Consider the following 23674-nt stretch of genomic DNA (forward strand, 5'->3'; position numbering starts at 1 on the left):
TGGAGATCTAGTCTTTAAAAGGGATCTGGGCACCTGTAGAGTGTTCAGATCAGAGGAGAGTCTCTGAACTATGCCTCAGAAGAAAGAAATGAAGGGGCAGAGAGTCTAGATGCTCTGTGCTGGAATAGTGTGGAGCCATCAACTCTAAAATGGACAGGACATACAGGGAAAAAAGGTTGGTCATTTCCACTTGTGAAATTCTGTCACCATAATGCTTAGAAGGATGTTGCACCGGGCCAAGATTTTTTTAGGTGTTGCTGGCAAACAAGATTTCCAAGAAATTACCCTCGGAAAAAAGAAGCCGGCTGTGCATTTTAAAATATTTTCATTACTCTTCATATTGCCCAGGCCAAATTTTTGCTTCCAGAGGAGAACAGGCTCTAAACTGTGAAAGACTAAGTAAACCAGTACTGGCAGCAACAGTAATCAGGGAAAATCCTGCATATTTTGAGACCCAAACTGTTTATTTCTGTAAGTGAAAGAGAGAGTGTCCCAGGCTAAGTTTCTGCAAACATCAGACTAATATTTTCCAGACGGATGACTACTGTCCAGAGCTTTCCTGGACCACTCCCCAGGGCCTTCTCCCTGGCTATGTGAGCCCCAGCAGCCACTCTGCCATCTGCAAGGGACAAGAAAACTGCTGTTGTATACTTCACTCTGACACCCTGAGCCAGGGGCACAAGGGTGCTTGTTATTTCTCACCATTTTCAGAGTGTATGGGATTTGCATCTGGCTGGTGAGCACGGAGCCAGGGAGTGGACATGGGGGTGAGGGCTTTGATCCCTGAGTTGATGCTGGAAGAGTACTTCTTTCCCTGACTCATGGTTTATACCTGAGAACCTGGAGTCTGCGGGTGCAGCTGCACCTGGGGATAAGGCACCTTTGGATCAGTAGGCTCCACCAACCCAGGATTGTTCTTGAGATTCACTCTCCTTGGAAGGTGATTGATAGTGATTGCAATTAACAAATAACTTATTCTCTGCCATGTTAGTCGATGCATTCACCCAACAAATATTTCTCGAGGCAGGCATGATGCTAGGCACTGGGTATATACATCAATGAACAAAACAGACAAAAATTCTTGCTCTCACGTGGCCTTCATTCTAGTGGGGAAATACAGACAATGAACAAACAAATAAGTAAATTATATAGGATGTGAAGTTAAGTTCTGGGGGAGATGGATTAAGCAGAAAAAGGGGGATCAGGAAGGTCAAGGTTGGGGAAGGGCTGTAATTTTAAATTGGGGTGGCAGGGTTGGCCTCAATGAAAAGCGACATATGAACAAAGAATTGAAGGAGGACAGGAAGGAAGCCATGGGGTTATCTGGAGGAAAAGTTGTCCGTGCAAGGCTTTGACTCACCCCCAGATTAGGTAAATTCTAAATCCAAAGCTTCCTCCCTCCCTTCCTTCCTTCTTCCTTCCTCCCTCCCTCCCTCCCTTCCTCCCTTCCACACACATTAATTGAGTGCCTGCTGTATTCCAGATACTCTCTCACCCCCTATAGCTCTCCTCTCACTGAGAAAGAAAGGATAGATGTGCTCAGTTGCTGAGAGCTCCCCAGGCCTCTTTAAACAGAACTTGGACATCTTCAGAAATGGCCCCAATATGGCAGGACAGATGGGAATTTAATGATGGATTGTCTCTCTAATATTGGAACCTCACAGAAGCGCCCAGAATGAAATTAAATTTGTAATATGTTCACTCCAACAATTTTTATTTCATTCCAACTAACCCCTATCTTCTGAGGCCTTTGATGGGCATTTTAATTAAATCATGAAGAGCCCTTTGTCTCCTGAGAAGGAGGATTTAACGCCCCCCCCACCCCCCGCATACCACCACCTCCCTCCCACCCTGACTGCTGAGGACTGTGCCTTGTTCCCAGCAGGGTGTTGGGATGGCAGGACCCAGTTGTGGATGCAGTCCCCACCTGAACCCCACTCTCAGGTTCAGAGTAGAGATAGTGGCAGTAACTCGTGGTTGGAGCAGTTGCCGGATCCTGGATACTTGATTAAATGCTGTTGAAAACAACCTGCCCCCAAACCCTGTGTGTCTGTGTGTCTCCCTGCTCTGGCCTATTATAAGCAGTTGTGACCATCTTCAATTTGACACTTCGGCTTTATGGCTTCCCTGATATGACTGGCCAGAGCTTTCTGCTGCTCTGCTGTGAATGTTCTTGCCTGGGGTGGGTCCTTCATCCATTCATTCATGCATTTTTTTCCATTTTGCAGTCATTCATTCATTTCTACCTTCCTGTTGCATAGGCATTTCAACCTTGAGTTCCTGACCTTATCCCACCCCTAGACCAGCTCCTCCTCCTGTTTTCCTGGCTCAGTAAGTGGCATCTCCGCCCCTCAGTCACAGCAGCTAGAAACCTGGGAGTCACGCCTGACACCTGCGCTCCCTCATCCTCCATGTCCATCAGTCAGCGAGACCTGTTGTTTCCATCGCCAAAAGTTTCAGTCCTACCTCTGCCACTCACTACCTGTGTGGCCTTGGGTAAGCTGGTTAACCTCTCTGTGCCTTTCCCCATTGTAACATGGAGATAATATCACTACCTCAGGGGATTGTTTGGAGAGAACAGGAGTTAATACATATAAAGAACAGCATGTGGCACGTAGTAAGAACTCGATACATTTAGCCAACAGAGATGAGCCTCTTAGTTATGTTCTTATCCTTTAGCAGATGGTAGTTCATAATATTATCATGCTTTTAATGCTACATGTTTTAATTTGAATGCATGATATATTACATTAAAATATAACAAAAGAAAAAAGTTAATCTTAACTGAAGAAATGATACAGTAAAAGAATAATGATATGGAAAAGTGTTCACAGATATTATTGTTAAGCAAAAACAAATAGCCTGTTATAAAACAGTATGTATGACATGATCTCATTTTTGTAAAAAAGAAAATTATGTGTATATGTGTGTATGGATAGAAGAACCAGCCCAAATGTTAATTAGTGTAACCACCCTCTGGGTGATAGGATTACATAGGGTTTTAGCCGTCTTCTTTTTTTTTTTAAATTAATTAATTAATTTATTTATTTTTGGCTGTGTTGGGTCTTCGCTTCTGTGCGAGGGCTTTCTCTAGTTGCGGCAAGCGGGGGCTACTCTTCATCGCGGTGCGCGGGCCTCTCACTATCGCAGCCTCTCTTGTTGCGGAGCACAGGCTCCAGACGCGCAGGCTCAGTAGTTGTGGTTCACGGGCCTAGTTGCTCCGCGGCATGTGGGATCTTCCCGGACCAGGGCTCGAACCTGTGTCCCCTGCATTAGCAGGCAGATTCTCAACCACTGCGCCACCAGGGAAGCCCTAGCTGTCTTTTTGTTGCTCTATGTTTTTCTACAAGAAATTTTTTTTAATTAATTAATTTATTTATTTATTTATTGGCTGCGTTGGGTCTTTGTTGTTGCACGCGGGCTTCCTCTAGTTGCGGCGAGCGGGGGCTACTCTTCGTTGTGGCGTGTGGACTTCTCATTGCAGTGGCTTCTCTTATTGTGGAGCACGGGCTCTAGGTGTGTGGGCTTCAGTAGTTGTGGCACACGGGCTCAGTAGTTGTGGCTCGCGGGCTTAGTTGCTCTGCGAGATGTGGGATCTTCCCGGACCAAGGCTCAAACCCGTGTCCCCTGCATTGGCAGGCAGATCGTTAACCACTGCGCCACCACGGAAGTCCCTCTACAAGAAATTATAAATAACTCATTTTTAAAAGTTAGCCAGAATAAAAGTAAGCAATCGCCATGTCCTTTGGTAGTTCCCTCACCTATAGGATGAGTAGTCTACACTCCTCGGCGTAGCATCCAAGAGACTTGGGATCTGGTCCTTCTATGATCCAGTCACTCCCTCCCGCCCACCCCATACCCCACATGCTCCTCTCCAGCATATCGAACTGCTTAGAATTCCCAACCCCAGCCTACTTTTTCAGGCCTCCATGACTTTGCACACACTATTCCCTTTGCCTAGAATCCTTTCTCCTCTTATCAGTCCACTGGACATGTTCATCAAAACCCTGCTTAATGATCCATAAAAAACAAAATCAATAACACTTTTGCTTTGCAAGGGCCCTTTTAAGAAATTGAAAAGACTGGGAGAACATATTTGCAAACTACATATCTGACAAATAATTTGTACCCAGAGGATATAAAGAACTCACAAAACTCAACAGGAAGAAAACAAACAACAAATTTTTTAAAAGAGCAAAAGACTTTAACAGACACTTCACCAAAGAAGATATACAAATGACAAATAAGCACATAAAAAGATGCTCAGCATCATTAGTCATTAGCAAAATGCAAAACCACAGTGAGATACTCCCTCACACCTGTTAGAATGGCTAAACAAACAAAAGCCTGACAATACCAAGTCCTGGCTAGTGTGTGGAGCAACTGGAACTCTCATAATTGTTGGTGAAAATGTGATATGGTACAGCCATTCTGTTTTTTTGTTTGTTTGTTTGTTGTTTTAAGAAAGAGGTGACAAGCTGTTTACATTTATTTATTTATTTAGGCCATGTCAAGACATGTGGGACCTTAGTTCCCCGACCAGGGGTCGAACGCATGTCCCCTGTGGTGGAAGCACGGAGTCCTAACTGCTGGACCACCAGAGAATTCCCAGTATAGCCATTCTGGAAAACAGTTTGGTGGTTTCTCATACACTTACCACATGACCCAGTAATCCCACTTCTAGGTGTGTAACCTAGAGAAATGAAACTTATGTTCACATACGAAGCTACACACAAAGGCTTATCGCAGCTCTCCTAATAATTGTCCAAAACTGGAAACCACCCAATATCTTTCAGTGGGTGAATAGTTAAACTGGTTCATCCATACAGTGGACTCCTTTTTTTTTTTTTTTTTTTATTGTCCACCTTTTTTGCTTTATACATTTTTTTAATATAAATTTATTTATTTATTTATATTTATTTTTTGGCTGTGTTGGGTCTTCGTTTCTGTGCGAGGGCTTTCTCTAGTTGCGGCGAGCAGGGGCCACTCTTCATCGCGGTGCACGGGCCTCTCACTGTTGCGGCCTCTCTTGTTGCGGAGCACAGGCTCCAGACGCGCAGGCTCAGTGGTTGTGGCTCACGGGCTTAGTCGCTCCGTGGCATGTGGGATCCTCCCAGACCAGGGCTCGAACCCGTGTCCCCTGCACTGGCAGGCAGATTCCCAACCACTGCGCCACCAGGGAAGCCCCAGTGGACTCCTCTTCAGCAACAAAACAGAACAAACTTTCAATACCCAACAACATGGATGATGCTCAAAGGCATTATGCTGGGTGAAAGAAAGAAATCAGTCTCAGAATGTTACACCCTTTATGATTCCATTATATGACAGTTTAGAAAAGACAAGACTACAGGGACGGAGAACTTAGTTCCCAGGGGTTAGGGTTGGGAGTAGGGTGTGACCACAAAGGGGCAGCAGGAGAGAGTTTGGGGGAGGGAGGCGATGGAACTGTTCTGTATCCTGAGTATGGTGGTGGTTACAGGAATTTACGCAAGTGTCAAAACTCATATACCTGTGCATCAAAAGAATAAAAAAAGTCAATGTTAATTAAAAAACAAAGCTCTGTTCAGGAATTACCTGTCCTGGGAATCCTCCCTGATTCTCCTGACACTTGGATTCATCACTCTGAGTTACAATAGGAGAAGCATCTTCAGACAGACTGCAGATCTAGTGTGTGGAAAGTGGAGTGGAAGCTGAGAAGCTCACTGTAGGTTTTATTGACTTGAAATCAACAGGCTGCAAGATATTTCTCCAGCAAAGATGGGTTTATTTGGGATGAGCATAGAATTGCAATTTGGGGTCCAAGAGCCATGTGCAAGTCTCTGCAAGGCAAGGGAAGAAGACCACTTTTATAGAGGGCAAAGGAAGTTGGGAGGGCTGTGTAAACTAAGTGTCCATGGCTTTTCATTGGCTGAGTTCTTACCAGGAAAGAAGAGGAGTCTTTCTTCTTCCTGTTGGTCTCTGCTAGCTGCACAGGGCATGGGAGCTCCCCCATCTGGTCTCCCGACTCTGTTTAATTGAGGTTTCTGTTCATTAATTTTTTACTGTTTCAACAAGTCAGGTGGTAAATGCCATGTAACTTCGGGCAAGCATTTGACTTCAACTTCACAGTGAGAAAGTCCGAGCCTCCATATTTTCCAGCGGGGACAGATGGGTGCACCAGGCAATAATAAAACTGGCCTTCATTAAAGTCACTAGTAGGCTGTGCAAGGTTGATTGCTTTCCACCAGGAGCTTCGACAAAGCTCTCTGCACCCCAGAGCCCCAGATAAAGCAGTATCTGGGTACTTTCCAACATTGCACCTTATCAGTGTTTAGCTCCTCTCCTTCCTCAATCCCTGGTAAACAATTTGTTTTCATTTTTACTGTGAAATAGGAGACTTCCTCAATTAAGCAGTAGTACTCATGTTAGGCTCTGTTAGGGAGCTGCAAAAATACAAGCCCCTCACACAGGCTCCTTTGGGGAATAAAGAGTTTATTGGAGAATATTTTGGGCAATAAGGAAGGTGGAAAGCTGGGCCACATGGCCTGGGGAGAGTTCGGGACCCGGAAGACGGCTGTGTCCAGCACCTGGAGTTTCTCCCCACTGTCCGGCCAGGGTATCCTGCTCCTCCCCCGGCAATCTGCCCTCCACTCCCCACCTCAGGCACCTGCTTACTCGTGGCTTCCTCTGCCCTCTGGCTCCCACCCTCTACTTTCTCTCTGGGGGTCTTTTGGAGGTCTACCCTGCTATCAACTGCTGCTCCTATGTCTCCAGTTCAAACCCTCGGAGACAGAGGGTCCACCTCCGAGGCCACTGGCTGCCCCAGGGTGACGGGCCCACCCTTGTCCAATAGACTGGGAGGGGCACATGATACACAGCAGGGGAACAGGCCCAGGAAGTTCCTCAGAAGTGGCTGGGCCAGGGCAGATGTCCTGATGCTTCTAGGAGTCTCTCCAGCTGGGAATTAAGTATTAATGACAAAACAATTAATACAGAATTACAGACAAAACAAGGACCTGGAACAAGTTGCAGTCACAAAGTTGCCCCTGTTTCTATGCATTTTCTCCACCTCTTCCCACCCATTGCGTGCTTCAGTTTTCTCTTCTGGTAAAACTGAGAACATATATTTCCCCCACATGCACCTTTATGTTCTTGATCAGGGTCCATCAGATCATCTGGCAACTTAACCAGCAGCCTTGTGAGGTGCGTGATCCCACGTTACACGGAACCAGGGAACTAGCTTCACTGGGAGTCACTCAGATGAGTCAAGAATCTCCCAGATCCAGGCCTGGCTCTAAAGGCACTCATGGCCTCTCTGTGTGGTAGCGACAGCCTCTGCCCAGGTTTCCCGTAAGCCAGACATACCATTCTGAGGCGTGCTAGAGCCTCTGTGGGGCAGCTAGAGCCATGAGTCAGAAGCGGTAGCTGCCACCACCTTCGTCACTTCATCAATTTATTTGAATCTCTCCTGTTTCTCTCCTGACTTTTAAAGTTCCCCAACCAACAAATTACTTAGGTGACATGGAAACTGTCCAACACAGAGTTCACCTTATATTGGTCTAGAACAGTAAACATGGATCATTGCTCTCACCACGCCCCACACCTGTGCCGGGGGCAGATACAGCTACTTCTTCCTACTGAGCCTTAAAGTACAGAACCTTAAACTCCTTCTTGCTGTGAGGCTCTGAGTAATCATTACTTATCTCTTAACTTTGGCACAACAGATAAAACCCATTTGCCATCCTTGGTCTCGGGATCTGGATTGCCCTTCCGTGAGGTTTGCCTGTAGACGTGCAGTTGGGCTTGAATCAGCACTGCTCAGATGCTTCCCGCCACAAGCACCCCTCCCGCCCTCCCGCGCCACTGCCCTTCAAGGGCCGAAATAGAAAGCTCAGGGATCCTCCCATTACGTGCTGTGCCCTGTGCAGACAATTTATGTGCATCCCGTCATCCTGCAGTCATCCCACAAGCTGGGCTTTATTATTTCCATTTCACAGAAGAGGAAACTGAGGCCCAGAGGGGTTACAGAGCTAGCCCCATCCAGAAACATGGGCCTAGGGAAGTCCAGGCCACTTGCATGCTTTAAGCCACCCAGGACTGAGGCAGATTTGGTGTCTGGAACCACAGTTGGGGGCAGGCTGCAGATTGCTGGGTCTCCACTCAGTGCAGGCCCCCAGCGAGTGGAGAAAAGGCTCTCCCACCAAATTCAGATCTCGGAGCTCAGGGACTGACATCTACTTCTACATGTCCATCCATCCATCCATTGGCTAGTCACTCATTCATTCTTTGAAAGTCCGTTGACTGGGAAACCTTCAAGATGGTGGAGGAGTAAGACGTGGAGATCACCTTCCTCCCCACAAATACATCAAAAATACATCTACATGTGGAACAACTCCTACAGAACACCTACTGAACGCTGGCAGAAGACCTCAGACCTCCCAAAAGGCAAGTAACTCCCCACGTACCCGGGTAGGGTAAAAGAAAAAAGAAAAAACAGACAAAAGAATAGGAATGGGCCCTGCACCTCTGGGAGGGAGCTGTGAAGGAGGAAAAGTTTCCACACACTAGGAAGCCCCTTCACTGGCGGAGACAGGGGGTGGGTGGGGGGAATGCTTCGGAGCCACGGAGGAGAGCCCAGCAACAGGGGTGCAGAGGGCAAAGCGGTGAGATTCCCACACAGAGGATTGGTGCCAACCAGCACTCACCAGCCTGAGAGGCTTGTCTGCTCACCCGCCAGGGCGGGTGGGGGCTGGGAGTTGAGGCGGGGGCTGGGAGCTGAGGCTCGGGCTTCAGAGGTTGGATCTCAGGGAGAGGACTGGGGTTGACTGCGTGAACACAGCCTGAAGGGACTACTGCGCCACGGCTAGCTGGGATGGAGTCCGGGAAAAGGTCTGGACCTGCCCTAGAGGCAAGAGACCATTGTTTCGGGGTGCATGAGGAGACGGGATTCCTTCCCTGTCTGCCCACAGAAGGCAGAGCACTGCCTAAACGAGCTCCAGAGACAGGCGCGAGCCGCGGCTATCAGCGCGGACAACAGAGACAGGCATGAAATTCTAACATTGCTGCTGCAGCCACCGAGAATCCCGTGTGCAAGCATGGGTCACTATCCACACCCCCCGGGAGCCTGTGCAGCCCACCACTGCCAGGGTCCTGTGATCCAGGGACAACTTCCCGAGGGGGAACACACAGCGTGCCTCAGGCTGTTGCAATGTCACACCAACCTCTCCCGCCACAGGTTCGCCCTGCATTACCCCTCCCTCCCCCTGGCCGGAGTGAGCCAGAGCCCCCTAATCAGCCACTGCTTTTTTTTTTTTTTTGACAAAAGATGTTTATTCACGTTTGATCCTTTGATATAACCACATGTGCAAAAATACATAATTTAAAGTCAGAAAAATATAATCGGGTTGATGTGACCTCCCTTCCTCCCCTCTGGCCCAGCCTTCCCAACTGGCCCCCTTCAAAATCCTGGAGGGTGGGGGACAGGGGTCACTTCTTGGCAGCTTCTGCCTGGGCTGCCAAATCTGCCTCTTTCTGAGCAGCCAGGAACAGGGCTCGCTCCTTCTGGAAAGCTGCCAGCTCTTCTGAACTGAGGTCCTTCACCACACGAATGCCCAGGGAACGGGCAGAGCCAATGATAGAGCGGACAACAGAGGACAGGGGCACATCCTGCAGGGCGAAGGCGTCATCCTGAGCTTTGACACGGGCGATCTCATACACGTGCTTCAGTGTCACTAGGCCTGCCACCTCTTTCCCTGTGTGCCGGGCCCCCTTCTCAATCCCAGCAGCTGCCTTCAGGAAGTAGGAAACAGTGGGTTGGCCAATTTTGATTTCAAATGTCCTGTCAGGCTTCACAAAAATCTTGGTAGGCAGAGGAATGCCTTCTTTGATGTCCTTGGTCTTCTCGTTGAACTCCTTACAGAACTGGTTGATGGAAACGCCTCGCTGACCCAGGACGGGGCCTAGTGGGGGCCCGGGCATGGCCTGGCCTGCCCGCACGATGGTCCGGATCACGCCGCCGGCCTCGGGCTTCCTGAGGGCCCGAGTGGCCCGGCTTAGCTTCGACATGAGGCGGAGTTCCCAGCCTTAGTTCATCTCAAGTCCACAGCAAGAGCTAAGGCTCCGCGCGCCGCCACCTTGGGTTAAAGGTCCCAGCCACTGCTTTAACCCCGTCCTGTCTGGGTGGGAACAGAAGCCTGAGGGCGACCTACATGCACAGGCGGGGCCAAATCCAAAGCTGAACCCTGGGAGCTGTGTGAACAAAGAAGAGAAAGGGAAATCTCTCCCAGCAGCCTCAGGAGCAGCGGATTAAATCTCCACAATCACCTTGATGTACCCTGCATCTGTGGAATACCTGAATAGACAACGAATCATCCCAAAATTGAGGCGGTGGACTTTGGGAGCGACCGTAGACTTGGGGTTTGCTGTCTGTGACTGATTTGTTTCTGATTTTTATGTTTATCTTAGTATAGTTTTCAGCGCTTGTTATCATTGGTGGATTTGTTTATTGGTTTGGTTGCTCTCTTCTTTTTAAAAAAATTATTATTTTTTTATTTTTTATTTTAATAATTTTTAAATTTATTATTTTTAAATTTATTTTTCTTTCTTTCTTTCTCCCTTTTCTTCTGAACCATGTGGCTGACAGGGTCTTGGTGCTCCGGCCTGGTGTCAGGCCTGAGCCTCTGAGGTAGGAGAGCTGAGTTCAGGACATTGGACCACCAGAGACCTTCCAGCTCCATGTAATATCAATTGGCGAGACCTCTCCCAGAGATCTCCATCTCAATGCTAAGACCCATTTCCACCCAACGGCCAGCAAACTCCAGTGCTGGACACCCCATGCCAAACAACTAGCAAGACAGGAACACAACCCCACCCATTAGCAGAGAGGCTGCCTAAAATCATACTAAGTTCACAGACACCCCAAAACACACCACGGGATGCAGTCCTGCCCACAAGAAAGACAAGATCCAGCCCCACACCAGAACACAGGCACCAGTCCCCTCCACCAGGAAGCCTACACAACCCACTGAACCAACCTCACCCACTGGGGGCAGACACAAAAAACAATGGGACCTATGAACCTGCAGCCTGTGAAAAAGAGACCCCAAACACAGTAAGTTAAACAAAATGAGAAGACAGAGAAATATGCAGCAGATGAAGGAGCAATGTAAAAACCCACCAGACCTAACAAATGAAGAGGAAATAGGCAGTCTACCTGAAAAAGAATTCAGAGTAATGATAGTAAAGATGATCCAAAATCTTGGAAATAGAATGGAGAAAATACAAGAAACGTTTAACAAGGACCTAGAAGAACTAAAGAGCAAACAAACAATGATGAACAACACAATAAATGAAATTTAAAATTCCTAGAAGAAATCAATAGCAGAATAACTGAGGCAGAAGAACGGATAAGTGACCTGGAAGATAAAATAGTGGAAATAACTACCGCAGAGCAGAATAAAGAAAAAAGAATGAAAAAAATTGAGGACAGTCTCAGAGACCTCTGGGACAACATTAAACACACCAACATTCGAATTATAGGGGTCCCAGAATAAGAAGAGAAAAAGAAAGGGTCTGAGAAAATATTTGAAGAGATTATAGTTGAAAACTTCCCTAACATGGGAAAGGAAATAGTCAATCAAGTCCAGGACGCACAGAGAGTCCCATACAGGATAAATCCAAGGAGAAACACACCAAGACACATATTAATCAAACTATCAAAAATTAAATACAAAGAAAAAATATTAAAAGCAGCAAGGGAAAAGCAACAAATAACATACAAGGGAATCCCCATAAGATTAACAGCTGACCTTTTTTTGTCTTAAGGATTTTTTTAAAATTAAATAACTTGTTTATTTATTTTTGGCTGCATTGGATCTTCGTTGCTGTGTGTGGGCTTTCTCTAGCTGCGACAAGCGGGAGCTACTCTTTGTTGTGGTGTGCGGGCTTCTCATTGCAGTGGTTTCTCTTGTTGTGGAGCACAGGCTCCAGGCATGCAGGTTTCAGTAGTTGTGGCACATAGGCTCAGTGGTTGTGGCTCGCAGACTCTAGAGTACAGGCTCAGTAGTTGTGGCACACAGGCTTCGTTACTCCGCAGCACGTGGGATCTTCCCAGACCAGGGCTCAAACCCATGTCCCCTGCAATGGCAGGCAGATTCCTAACCACTGCACCACCAGGGAAGTCCCTAACAGCTGATCTTTCAGCAGAAACTCTGCAAGCCAGAAGGGAATGGCAGGACATATTTAAAGTGATGAAAGGGAAAAACCTACAACCAAGATTACTGTACCCAGCAAGGAGCTCATTCAGGTTTGACGGAGAAATTAAAACCTTTACAGACAAGCAAAAGCTAAGAGAATTCAGCACCACCAAACCAGCTCTACAACAAATGCTAAAGGAACTTCTCTAGGCAGGAAACACAAGATAAGGAAAAGACCTACCTTAACAAACCCAAAACAATTAAGAAAATGGTAATAGGAACATACATATCGATAATTACCTTAAATGTAAATGGATTAAATGCTCCAACCAAAAGACATAGACTGGCTGAATGGATACAAAAACAAGACCCGTATATATGGTGTCTACAAGAGACCCACTTCAGATCTAGGGACACAGACAGACTGAAAGTGAGGGGATGGAAAAAGATATTCCATGCAAATGGAAATCAAAAGAAACCTGGAGTAGCAATTCTCATATCAGAAAAAATAGACTTTAAAATAAAGACTATTACAAGAGACAAAGAAGGACACTACATAATGATCAAGGGATCAAACCAAGAAGAAGATATAACAATTGTAAATATTTATGCACCCAACATAGGAGCACCTCAATACATAAGGCAAATGCTAACAGCCATAAAAGGGGAAATCAACAGTAACACAATAATAGTAGAGGACTTTAACACCCCACTTTCACCAATGGACAGATCATCCAAAATGAAAATAAATAAGGAAACACAAGCTTTAAATGACACATTAAACAAGATGGACTTAGTTGATATTTATAGGACATTCCATCCAAAAACAACAGAATACACTTTCTTCTCAAGTGCTCATGGAACATTCTCCAGGATAGACCATATCTTGGGTCACAAATCAAGCCTTGGTAAATTTAAGAAAATTGAAATCATATCAAGTATCTTTTCTGACCACAATGCTATGAGACTAGATATCAATTACAGGAAAAAAACTGTAAAAAATACAAACACATGGAGGCTAAACAATACGCTACTAAATAACCAAGAGATCACTGAAGAAATCAAAGAGGAAATCAAAAAATACCTAGAAACAAATGACAATGAAAACACGATGACCCAAAACCTATGAGATGCAGCAAACACAGTTCTAAGAGGGAAGTTTATAACAGTACAGTCCTACCTCAAGAAACAAGAAACATCTCAAATAAACAACCTAACCTTACACCTAAAACAATTAGAGAAAGAAGAACAAAAAACCCCCAAAGTTAGCAGAAGGAAGGAAATCATAAAGATCAGATCAGAAATAAATGAAAAAGAAATGAAGGAAACAATAGCAAAGATCAATAAAACTAAAAGCTGGTTCTTTGAGAAGATAAACAAAATTGATAAACCATTAGCCAGACTCATCAAGAAAAAATGGGAGAAGACTCAAATCAACAGAATTAGAAATGAAAAAGGAGAAGTAACCACTGACACTGCAGAAATACAAAGGATCATGAGAGACTACTACAAGCAACTATATGCCAATAAAATGGACAACCTGGAAGAAATGGACCGATTCTTAGAGAAGCACAACCTTCTGAGACTGAACCAGGAAGAAATAGAAGATATAAACAGACCAATCACAAGCACTGAAATTGAGACTGTGATTAAAAATCTTCCAACACACAAAAGCCCAGGACCAGATGGCTTCACAGGTGAATTCTATTAAACATTTAGAGAAGAGATAACTCCTATCCTTCTCAAACTCTTCCAAAATATAGCAGAGGGAGGAACGCTCCCAAACTCATTCTACGAGGCCACCATCACCCTGATACCAAAACCAGACAAAGATGTTACAAGAAAAGAAAACTACAGGCCTATATCACTGATGAACATAGATGCAAAAATCCTCAACAAAATACTAGCAGACGGAATCCAACAGCACATTAAAAGGATCATACACCGTGATCAAGTGGGGTTTATCCCAGGAATGCAAGGATTCTTCAATATATGCAAATCAACAATATGATACACCATATTAACAAACTGAAGGATAAAAGCCATATGATAATCTCAATAGATGCAGAAAAATCTTTTGACAATATTCAACACCGATTTATGATAAAAACTCTCCAGAAAGTAGGCATAGAGGGAACCTACCTCAACATAATGAAAGCCATATATGACAAACCCACAGCCAACATTGTCCTCAATGGTAAAAAACTGAAACCATTTCCTTTAAGATCAGGAACAAGACAAGGTTGCCCACTCTCACTGCTATTATTCAACATAGTTTTGGAAGTTTTAGCCACAGCAATCAGAAAAGAAAAAGAGATAAAAGGAATCCAAATCAGAAAAGAAGGAGTAAAACTGTCACTGTTTGCAGATGACATGATACTATACCTAGGGAATCCTAAAGATGCTACCAGAAAACTACTAGAGCTAATCAATGAATTTTGTAAAGTAGCAGAATACAAAATTAATGCACAGAAATCTCTTGCATTCCTATACTAATGATGAAAAATCTGAAAGAGAAATTAAGGAAACACTTGCATTTAACATTGCAACAAAAAGAATAAAATACCTAGGAATAAACCTACCTAAGAAGACAAAAGACCTTTTCTATGCAGAAAACTATAAGACACTGATGAAAGATATTAAAGACGATACAAACAGATGGAGAGATATACCATGTTCTTGGATTGGAAGAATCAACATTGTGAAAACAACTATACTACCCAAAGCAATCTATAGATTCAATGCAATCCCTATCAAACTACCAATGGCATTTTTCATAGAACTAGAACTAAAAATTTCACAATTTGTGTGGAAACACAAAAGACCCCGAATAGCCAAAGCAATCTTGAGAAAGAAAAACAGAGCTGGAGGAATCAGGCTCCCTGACTTCAGACTATACTACAAAGCGACAGTAATCAAGACAGTATGGTACTGGCACAAAAATAGAAATATAGATCAATGGAACAGGATAGAAAGCCCAGAAATAAACCCACGCACATGGTCACCTTATCGTTGATAAAGGAGGCAAGAATATACAATGGAGAAAAGACAGCCTCTTCAATAAGTGGTGCTGGGAAAACTGGACAGCTACATGTAAAAGAATGAAATAAAACACTCCCTAACACCATATACAAAAATAAACTCAAAATGGATTAAAGACCTAAACGTAAGGCCAGACACTATAAAACTCTTAGAGGAAAACATAGGCAGAACACACTATGACATAAATCACAGCGAGATCCTTTTTGACCCACCTCCTAGAGGAATGGAAATAAAAACAAAAATAAAGAAATGGGACCTAATGAAACTTAAAAGCTTTTGCACAGCAAAGGAAACCATAAACAATATGAAAAGACAACCCTCAGAATGGGAGAAAATATTTGCAAATGAAGTAACTGACAAAGGATTAATCTCCAAAATATACAAGCAGCTCATGCAGCTCAATATCAAAAAAACAAACAACCCAATCCAAAAATGGGCAGAAGACCTAAACAGACATTTCTCCAAAGAACATATACAGATTGCCAACAAACACATGAAAGGATGCTCAGTATCACTAATCATTAGAGAAATACAAATCAAAACTACAATGAGGTATCACCTCACACCAGTCAGAATGGCCATCATCAAAAAATCTACAAACAATAAATGCTGGAGAGGGTGTGGAGAAAAGGGTACCCTCTTGCACTGTTGGTGGGAATGTAAATTGATACAGCCACTATGGAAAACAGTATGGAGGTTCCTTAAACTAAAAATAGAACTACCATATGACCCAGCAATCCCACTACTGGGCATATACCCTGAGAAAACCATAATTCAAAAAGAGTCATGTACCACAATGTTCATTGCAGCTCTATTTACAATAGCCAGGACATGGAAGCAACCTAAGTGTCCATCAACAGATGAATGGATAAAGAAGATGTGGCACATCTATACAATGGAATATTATTCAGCCATAAAGAGAAACAAAATTGAGTTATTTGTAGTGAGGTGGATGGACCTAGAGTCTGTCATACAGAGTGAAATAAGTCAGAAAGAGAAAAACAAATACCGTATGCTAACACATATATATGGAATCTAAAAAAAAAAAAAAAGTGGTTCTGAAGAACCTAGGGGCAGGACAGGAATAAAGACGCAAACGTAGAGAATGAAGTTGAGGACGTGGGGAGGGGGAAGGGTATGCTGGGACGAAGTGAGAGAGTAGCATTGACATATATACACTACCAAGCGTAAAATAGATATCTAGTGGGTAGCAGCTGCATCGCACAGGGAGATCAGCTCGTTGCTTTGTGACCACCTAGAGGGGTGGGATAGGGAGGGTGGGAGGGAGATGCAAAAGGGAGGGGATATGGGGATATATGTATACTTATAGCTGATTCACTTTGTTATACAGCAGAAACTAATACAACTTTGTAAAGCAATTATACTCTAATAAAGATGTTAAAAACAAAAAAAAGTCCATTGACTACTGCATACCCATTAGGAAGCTACTGTATAATGAAAAAGACAGGCAATAGCAAGGGTTGACAAGGATGTAGAGAAATCGGAACCCTCATGCACTGCTGGGTGGAATGTAAAATGGAACAGCCACTTTGGAAAATATTAGGGCAGTTCCTCAAAAAGTTAAACATAAAGTTATCCTATGACCCAGCAATTCACTCCTGTTTATAAGAATTGAAAGAATTGAAAATATCTTTCCATACAAAACCTGTACTCAGATGTTCATAGCAGCATTATTCATAATATCCAAATGGTGAAGGCAAGTCAGATGCCCAGCAACTGATGAATGGATAAGCAAAATGTGCTATGTCCATACAATAGAATATTATTCGGTCATAAAAAGGAATGAAGTACTAATACATGCTACCACATGAAAAAACCTTGAAAACATGCTAAGTGAAAGAAGCCAGACACAAAGGCCACATATTTCATGATTCCATGTATATAAAATATTTGTATAAAATATATAGAATAGGCAAGTCCATAGGGACAAAGGGCAGATTAGCAGTTTCCTAGGGCTAGGGGGAGGAGGAAATGGGGAGTGACTGCTAATGGGTGTGGGGTTTCTTTTGGGAGGAATGGAAATGTTCTGGAATTAGATTCTGGTGATGGTTGCACAGCCTTGTGAATATAAAACCCACTGAATTGTACACTTTTCAAGGGTGGATTTTATGGTATGTGAATTTTATCTCAATTAAAAATTTTATTGAGCATCTACTATTTGCCAGACAGTGCTGGTGCTACAGAGATGTGTGAGGTGTGGCCTTGGCCTTGGGGAGCTTGCATCTAGTAAAGGAGACAGAAGAGTGAGCCCACAATGAAAAGAGTAGGATCAGTGTTGAGCTGGAGGGGAACCCAGGGAAGCCTGGGGATAAAGGGTCAGGGGAACATTTTAGAGATGACAGTATCATGAAGTGGAACAGAGTCTGAGAGGGATTAGAGGGTTGGGGACGGGGAGCTGCTGGGAAGGATATTCCAAGCAGAGAGAACAATGTGTGCAAAAGATGTGGCTTGCTGGGGAGCTCCCAGAGAAGGGGAGAACCTTGAGGTTGGGACCAGGATGAGGCAGGAGAGGCAGAGGTGTCAGATGCCAAAGGCCAGGTTTCCCTCCTACAGTAGCGTGGGAGGAATGTTCCCCAGGCAAGAGGAAATAAAGCATCAACCTCCTCTGAGGGCACTCCTCCAGGTCTGATTTACATACACAGCAAACAAACTGCCTGTGCCCCTGCCGCGCCTGTAATTAATTCCCACAAGGAAAATACAAAGAAGGGTAAACAAGAAAGCAACTATCACCCTTATTTCCACCACTGTTAATATTTTAATATTTTTTCTCACAGTTTTTTATGACTTTATTTTACATGATGGGGATTATTCTGCACTATAATGTGATGTTTTTACTGATACATAAACATTATTCCTTGTCTTTAAAAAAATTCTTAAAATACTTCATTTCTTTGACTGTGTAACGGTCCACCATAACCCTGGAGCCTAAAGCTGGACCAGCATGCCTTTCTCGAATGATGATCATTAGGGTTGTTTCTGAGTCTTATACACAATGATGCCCCGAACATCTTTGTGGCCAGAGCCTGGAGTCACACGTGATGGTTATTGCTGCATGCTTTTTTGGCGGGCACTCTGGTCGACAAGGTGACTCTCCCAAGAGCACCAGAGACAAGACATGCATGAGCTGGAGAGACTCAGAAAGTCCAGATATCAGAGCTGAAAAGGCTCCAGAGAAACTTAATTGAGAAAACAGAGGTCCAAAGGGCTCACATGGCCCAACCAAAGATGCACAGCTATTTAAGGAAGGATCCAAGAAGGTGTGCTTAGCTTGTGGGAAGGCACTTAGAACTTCTCTTTGGATCAGCATCCAACATCCTCAGAGGCTGAAGTTGAGGAGAAGTGACCAGACACTTCTCTTCCTCCTCCATTTGGCCTAACCCTAACCCACTTGTAGCAGTGTAGCCGGTGCTCTGCCCACATCCTACGTTGCAGTGCACCCTGGGAACTCCAACTGCCAGCATCTGCATCTCTGGGCCTGAGAGCTTTTCCAGAGCGAAGGATGGCTACCCTGCCCACAGTAGGCCTTGGGGAGTTAACTCACTACCCTGCTCCCAGGAGCAGCCTCAAACAGTGATACTCTAGAACTGCTGGGCAAACAGCCAGCAGCCCCGCCCCTCAGGTGAGGTCTGGGTTCTACACTGTTTCCTAGGTTTCTCTGTGGGGTTGAATTCCAGTTGCCTGTTGTGGTAACTGGCTTAATAGCGCACATGTCATGGCTTCCTGCCCTTCCTCACTGCCCTACTGATGTCTCCTGCACGGTCCCAAGACACTACTTGCCCCAGAATCCTTGACCTTTGAAGTGCCACACCTCAGGACTTACCCCGATGCCATGCCAAGTATTAATCCTCAACCAAGGAAGTAGTGTGGAAGGGCGGAAAAGGGAGGATTTCTGGGAAGCATTGACAAGAAATTAGGCCCTTAAAGAAAATTCCTGGCTGGCCTGACCCCGAGAGCTGGTCAGGTCCTCACACACTGTGCCCGCCCTGCCAGTGAAGTGCCAGGCCTGCGCCAGCCAGTGTGAATCATGTTCCAGGGACTCAGCCATCAAAGCCATCTATATCCTGGTCCACCGTAGGTCTGTGCACCTCAGGTGACAACTGGGGCATTTCCAGCAAAAGTCCCCCTGCTCTGTCACCTCCAAGTCATTCAAGGTGGGACAAACCCAACTGACCTCAGCTACTGAGTTGCTGGAAGTTGTGTGACTCATGCCCTCCAGTGGTTAGTCAACAAATGACATGGGGCTAAGGGACAGGGGTCCTGTGTGAGATGTAGGGTATCAGAACTGGAGGATCCTTAGAAATCCCCTTCCCAATGCCTTCCTGTGACAGGTGAGGGGCATGAAGCCTAGATAGGGCAAGTGACATCACAGGTCACACACAGGCACAAGTGTAGAGAAAGAGCCAAACTCGCGTGTCTTCTAGTGTACACTCCTTGTAGTTATTTGCATCCTACTTTCATAATTTTTGTCACACCTGCATACCACCTACATTATTATTTGCTTATTTTCCCCTTAAATTGACTCTTCTTTAACTTAAATAAATGTAATTCTAAAATCAATTTTTATCATTTCCCACAAGTGGAACATCAGTAAATGGCCACAGACAGTAACCACATTAATAAGTACTTCAATTATTAAAATTAAAAAATGTTATTCCCGGTACCGCCCCCAAATCCCCTCTGGATTGACCACACTTTGGGAACCCTGTCATTTGACTGAAAAGAGACCCCAGGTCACGCATATATGGACCTTTAGCATCGTCAGCAAGGGCATCGACTGAGCGCCTACAGTGTGCAGAGCACTGAGGTTATACGCGGGGGGAGAGCAACCACGTCACCATTTCAAAGGCAGGGGGTGGTACCAGGGAACCTGGAGAAGGAGGAGGAGAAGGGCCTGCTGGGTATAAGGGAGGTCAGGGGCCTGCTGGCCTAGAAGAAGCAGTCCAGCACGAAGTGCTGTGAGACCTGGAAGTGAGCTACTCTTGGCCTCGGTTTCCCCGTCTGCCAGGACAGGAACTCCTAGTATCCACTGAGTGCCTGGCACTTTGAAGACAGGATCTCATTTTATCCTCAGGAAAATCCTACAGAGAAGCTCTTACTGGTCTCTTTTTGCAGCTAAAGGAACTGAGGTTGCGGGTGGGGTTAAGGGATCTGGCCAAGGTCATCTGGCTGAGCTGGGACTGGGACACAGCCCACAGCCCCATTGTGACCTCACAGACCCATGTGTACAGGGGGTGAAGATAAGCCTGATTGTCGCAAGCCTTGCAAATCAACCGTTGCAGTGCTTGCCCGAGCCTGCCCGGCCCAGCTGAAGGTGGGGCGCTGCTCCTAAATCCTCCAGGCCACCCTGAGGGCAGGCAGCACACGCCAGGTGCCAAGGATGCTGAGCTGGAGCTTCCTGGACGAGAAAGGGAGTTCCCTGGATCCAGAGGGATCCAGAGGGCATCTCCACTGTGGAGAACGGACATTTAGCATCAATGGAAGTTTAGGCTTTTCCCCTGGCCTAAGATGCCCTCCTCTGTCCCTTCACCCCACCTAGTCCTTCTGTCCTTCAAGTGACCCCCTCGCCTGAAGAATTTTAGCCTCCTTGAGCCCCTATCCCTGAAGGCCTGGTGCCCTCGGCATCTAAGCAGCACAGCCGAGCACTTTGTAGAGTACTGGAGTCAGCACAAAGCCCCTCAGGGTAGAGCTCCCTGGCTTCGGAGCTGGGAGGAGGCAAGTCTGCATTTCTGGCTGTCCAGTTTTGATCCATGGGTCCTTGGGCCGGTGGGCCACCTCTCTGAGCCTCAGTGCCCTGCTGCAAAATGGGAACAATGACACTTTCATTGCAGGGTTGTCAAGAGGTTGGGTACAGTGCCGTGCACAAATCCTCCATGCAATTGATGTTTGAGCACCTACTGTGTACCAAGGTAATACAGCAATAAATGTGACAGAGCTCTCCTGTCCTTATGGAATTCAGGGTACGCTGTAGGGTGGCCCTCCTTCCTTTATCCTGGGAGTGAGGAGAATGAGGGCTGTGTCTTGAGGATCACCCCTTTGCCCACCAGCATGCTGAATCCTGCCTAACAGGCACCCCATAAACACATGGCACAGGGAGAACCCACTTTTGGGGTCTGACAGTTCTGGGTGCAAATTACAGATTACAGTAACTCCCTCAAAGAGCTGGTGAGAGGATTCTAGGGGGGCTTCTGTGAAGCAGAGGCACATGGCAGGGACTCCTCCTTCCTGGGGGCTCTGTGCCAGCCTTGTATTGCTGGCGGGGTTGGGGGGAAGAACATTCAACCCCAGGTGATCCTCAGCTCTTACCTTGGCCTGTTTCCCACCTCCTTCCTGCTACTTTTTCGCCTTGCTCCCGGGGTGTGCTCGCCTACAGCAAAACGGGCACGCGCACAGGGGCACACAAGGTGGGGGGTCATCTGGAACCCAGTGCTGACCCCGGGCCAAGCCTCAGCCCTGCCCCTTATGAGCTGAGTGACAAGGAGCTGGTTTCTCAACCTTTCTGTGTCTCGTTTCCTTACTCGTGAAATCGACATAAGAATAGTACCATCGCAGAGGGCTGCTGGAGGATGGGCTGAGATGAGGACTGGAAAAGCTCGGGCCAGCTATAGTTATGAGCAAGTGCTCCATCCACAGTAGTTGCAATTATTCTTATCACGGAGAATTATTATTACAGGAGGGTGGGGAAAAAACATTTCAAGAAAGGCAGTGGGATATGGTGCAGGACCCTTGCTCCCCCAGGGCTGTGTCCTGGCTCTGTCCCTCACAGGGGGTGGCAGGATGGAGGGGGTAGAAAGGGGGACTCCAGGGTTTTAGCCTCACCACCACCTGCCTGTGTGATCTTGGACAAGTCATTTAACTTCGCGCTGAACCTCAATTTCCCACCTATAAAATGGGGCTAGTAATAATATTCACCTCACAGCCTGTTGTGTGGATTAAACAGTCGAGGTATACAAGCACCTTGCTTAGTAGGCGTTCTCCCTGATCATTGTTTCTGTAGAAAGAGCTTCAAAGTTGCTAATTCCCACTGGCCAACTGGACTGAACCATCTCTACAACATGGTGTAGAGACAGATCAACTTTATTTGATGGAAAATCAGTCCCAGGATGATGAGGCTGAGAAATTCCAGGGCTGGTTGCTATCGGCGTGGTGCCCATGATGCGCTGGAAAGGTAGGGGGGAGGATATTTCTCCACAGCAGCCTTGGAACCTCCATCTGCACCCTCCTGGGGGCCCACGTGTCCTCTGACTGCCCTTCAAGGTGCTCTTTGATTTCTCCTTTGCAGTATTCACCTGCCACATCCATCATCAACAGAGGCCCAGGAATGTGGCCTGTTGGGTAAGCTGGGCCAAAGGTGAGGCAGACCCAGAAAGCACAGGACAAGCAGAGGTGGAAATCCCTGACAACCTCCAGGATGGGGACCAGCCCTAGATCCTGCAGACTAGAGCTCTGGGGTGAGCATCACTGTTTGTGCCAGATCAGAGACTGCCTGCTGTGTGACTGTGGGTAATCTCTTAACCTCTCTGTGTGTCACCATCCTTACTGCTATTTTTACTCCCCTCTTTGCTATTTGCTAATTAAGAGAGTATTGGGATAGTGGTGATGGTTACACACAACATTGTGAATATAATAAAAACCACTGCAGTGTACACTTTAAAATAGTTAAAATGGTGAATTTTATGTTATATCCATTTTATCCTAATAAGAAAATAAATAAATGAGTGTAATGTTACAGAGAGAAAGAGAATTGGGAATTTAAAAGCAAATGTTTGTAGTAGAGTGCTGACCTGTGTGAAGAAGGGAACTTTGGAAGTCAGGTCATGTCACCTGCTTGCTCTTTGTCAAAAAGTAAATTTTTCCTCTCTGACCCATAGCAGGGACCAAAATTCTTGCGTGGCTGCCTTTTTGCTCCATAGCTCAAAGCATGTTCTTGTATCGCATTTACTCACTTTATCTTGGCCACTGTTTCTTCTTTTTTTTTTTGAATTTTATTTTATTTTATTTTTATACAGCAGGTTCTTATTAGTTATCTATTTTATACATATTAGTGTATATATGTCAATCTCAATCTCCCAATTCATCCCACCACCACCGCCCCCGACCCCGCTCTCCCCCCTTGGTGTCCATTATGTGAAAAGTCAGGCCCAGAGATGAGAGGTGACTTTTCTGAGGTCACACAGCAGCTCAGTATTAGAGCTGTCACTGGAACCCAGGACCTCTCAGGCTAAATTGCAGCCACATCGTCCAAGCCTGTTACTCAGGTTGGACAGTCACTGCTGACCCAAACCCTGCCATGAGCCAAGAACATCATGCTTGGTAGATGCTGGATTAGAGGTGAGATGGCAGCCTTGAAGCTCAGGCTAGTAACCTGAGCAGAATGAAGAGGAACAGGAAAAGGAAACAAATGGTTTCGGAGCCCTAACTCTGGGCCAGCTACTCTGAGG

General features: G+C 45.7%; 1 protein-coding gene across 1 annotated transcript; it reads right to left on the reverse strand.

The window, feature by feature from the left end:
• Positions 1-9307: 9307 nt before the first annotated feature.
• LOC133080133 (large ribosomal subunit protein uL11m) lies at positions 9308-10093 on the reverse strand. Its single transcript, XM_061175996.1, has one exon. It carries the CDS (start codon positions 10042-10044, stop codon positions 9466-9468), a length of 579 nt encoding a protein of 192 aa, XP_061031979.1. The 5' UTR covers positions 10045-10093; the 3' UTR covers positions 9308-9465.
• Positions 10094-23674: the final 13581 nt, after the last annotated feature.

This window comes from Eubalaena glacialis, chromosome 19, assembly GCF_028564815.1.
Source record: "Eubalaena glacialis isolate mEubGla1 chromosome 19, mEubGla1.1.hap2.+ XY, whole genome shotgun sequence".
Lineage (NCBI taxonomy): Eukaryota > Metazoa > Chordata > Mammalia > Artiodactyla > Balaenidae > Eubalaena > Eubalaena glacialis.

Excerpts from the sequence above, each read along its gene's own strand:
- LOC133080133 (XM_061175996.1), bottom strand. The coding sequence starts at position 10,044 with ATGTCGAAGCTAAGCCGGGCCACTCGGGCCCTCAGGAAGCCCGAGGCC.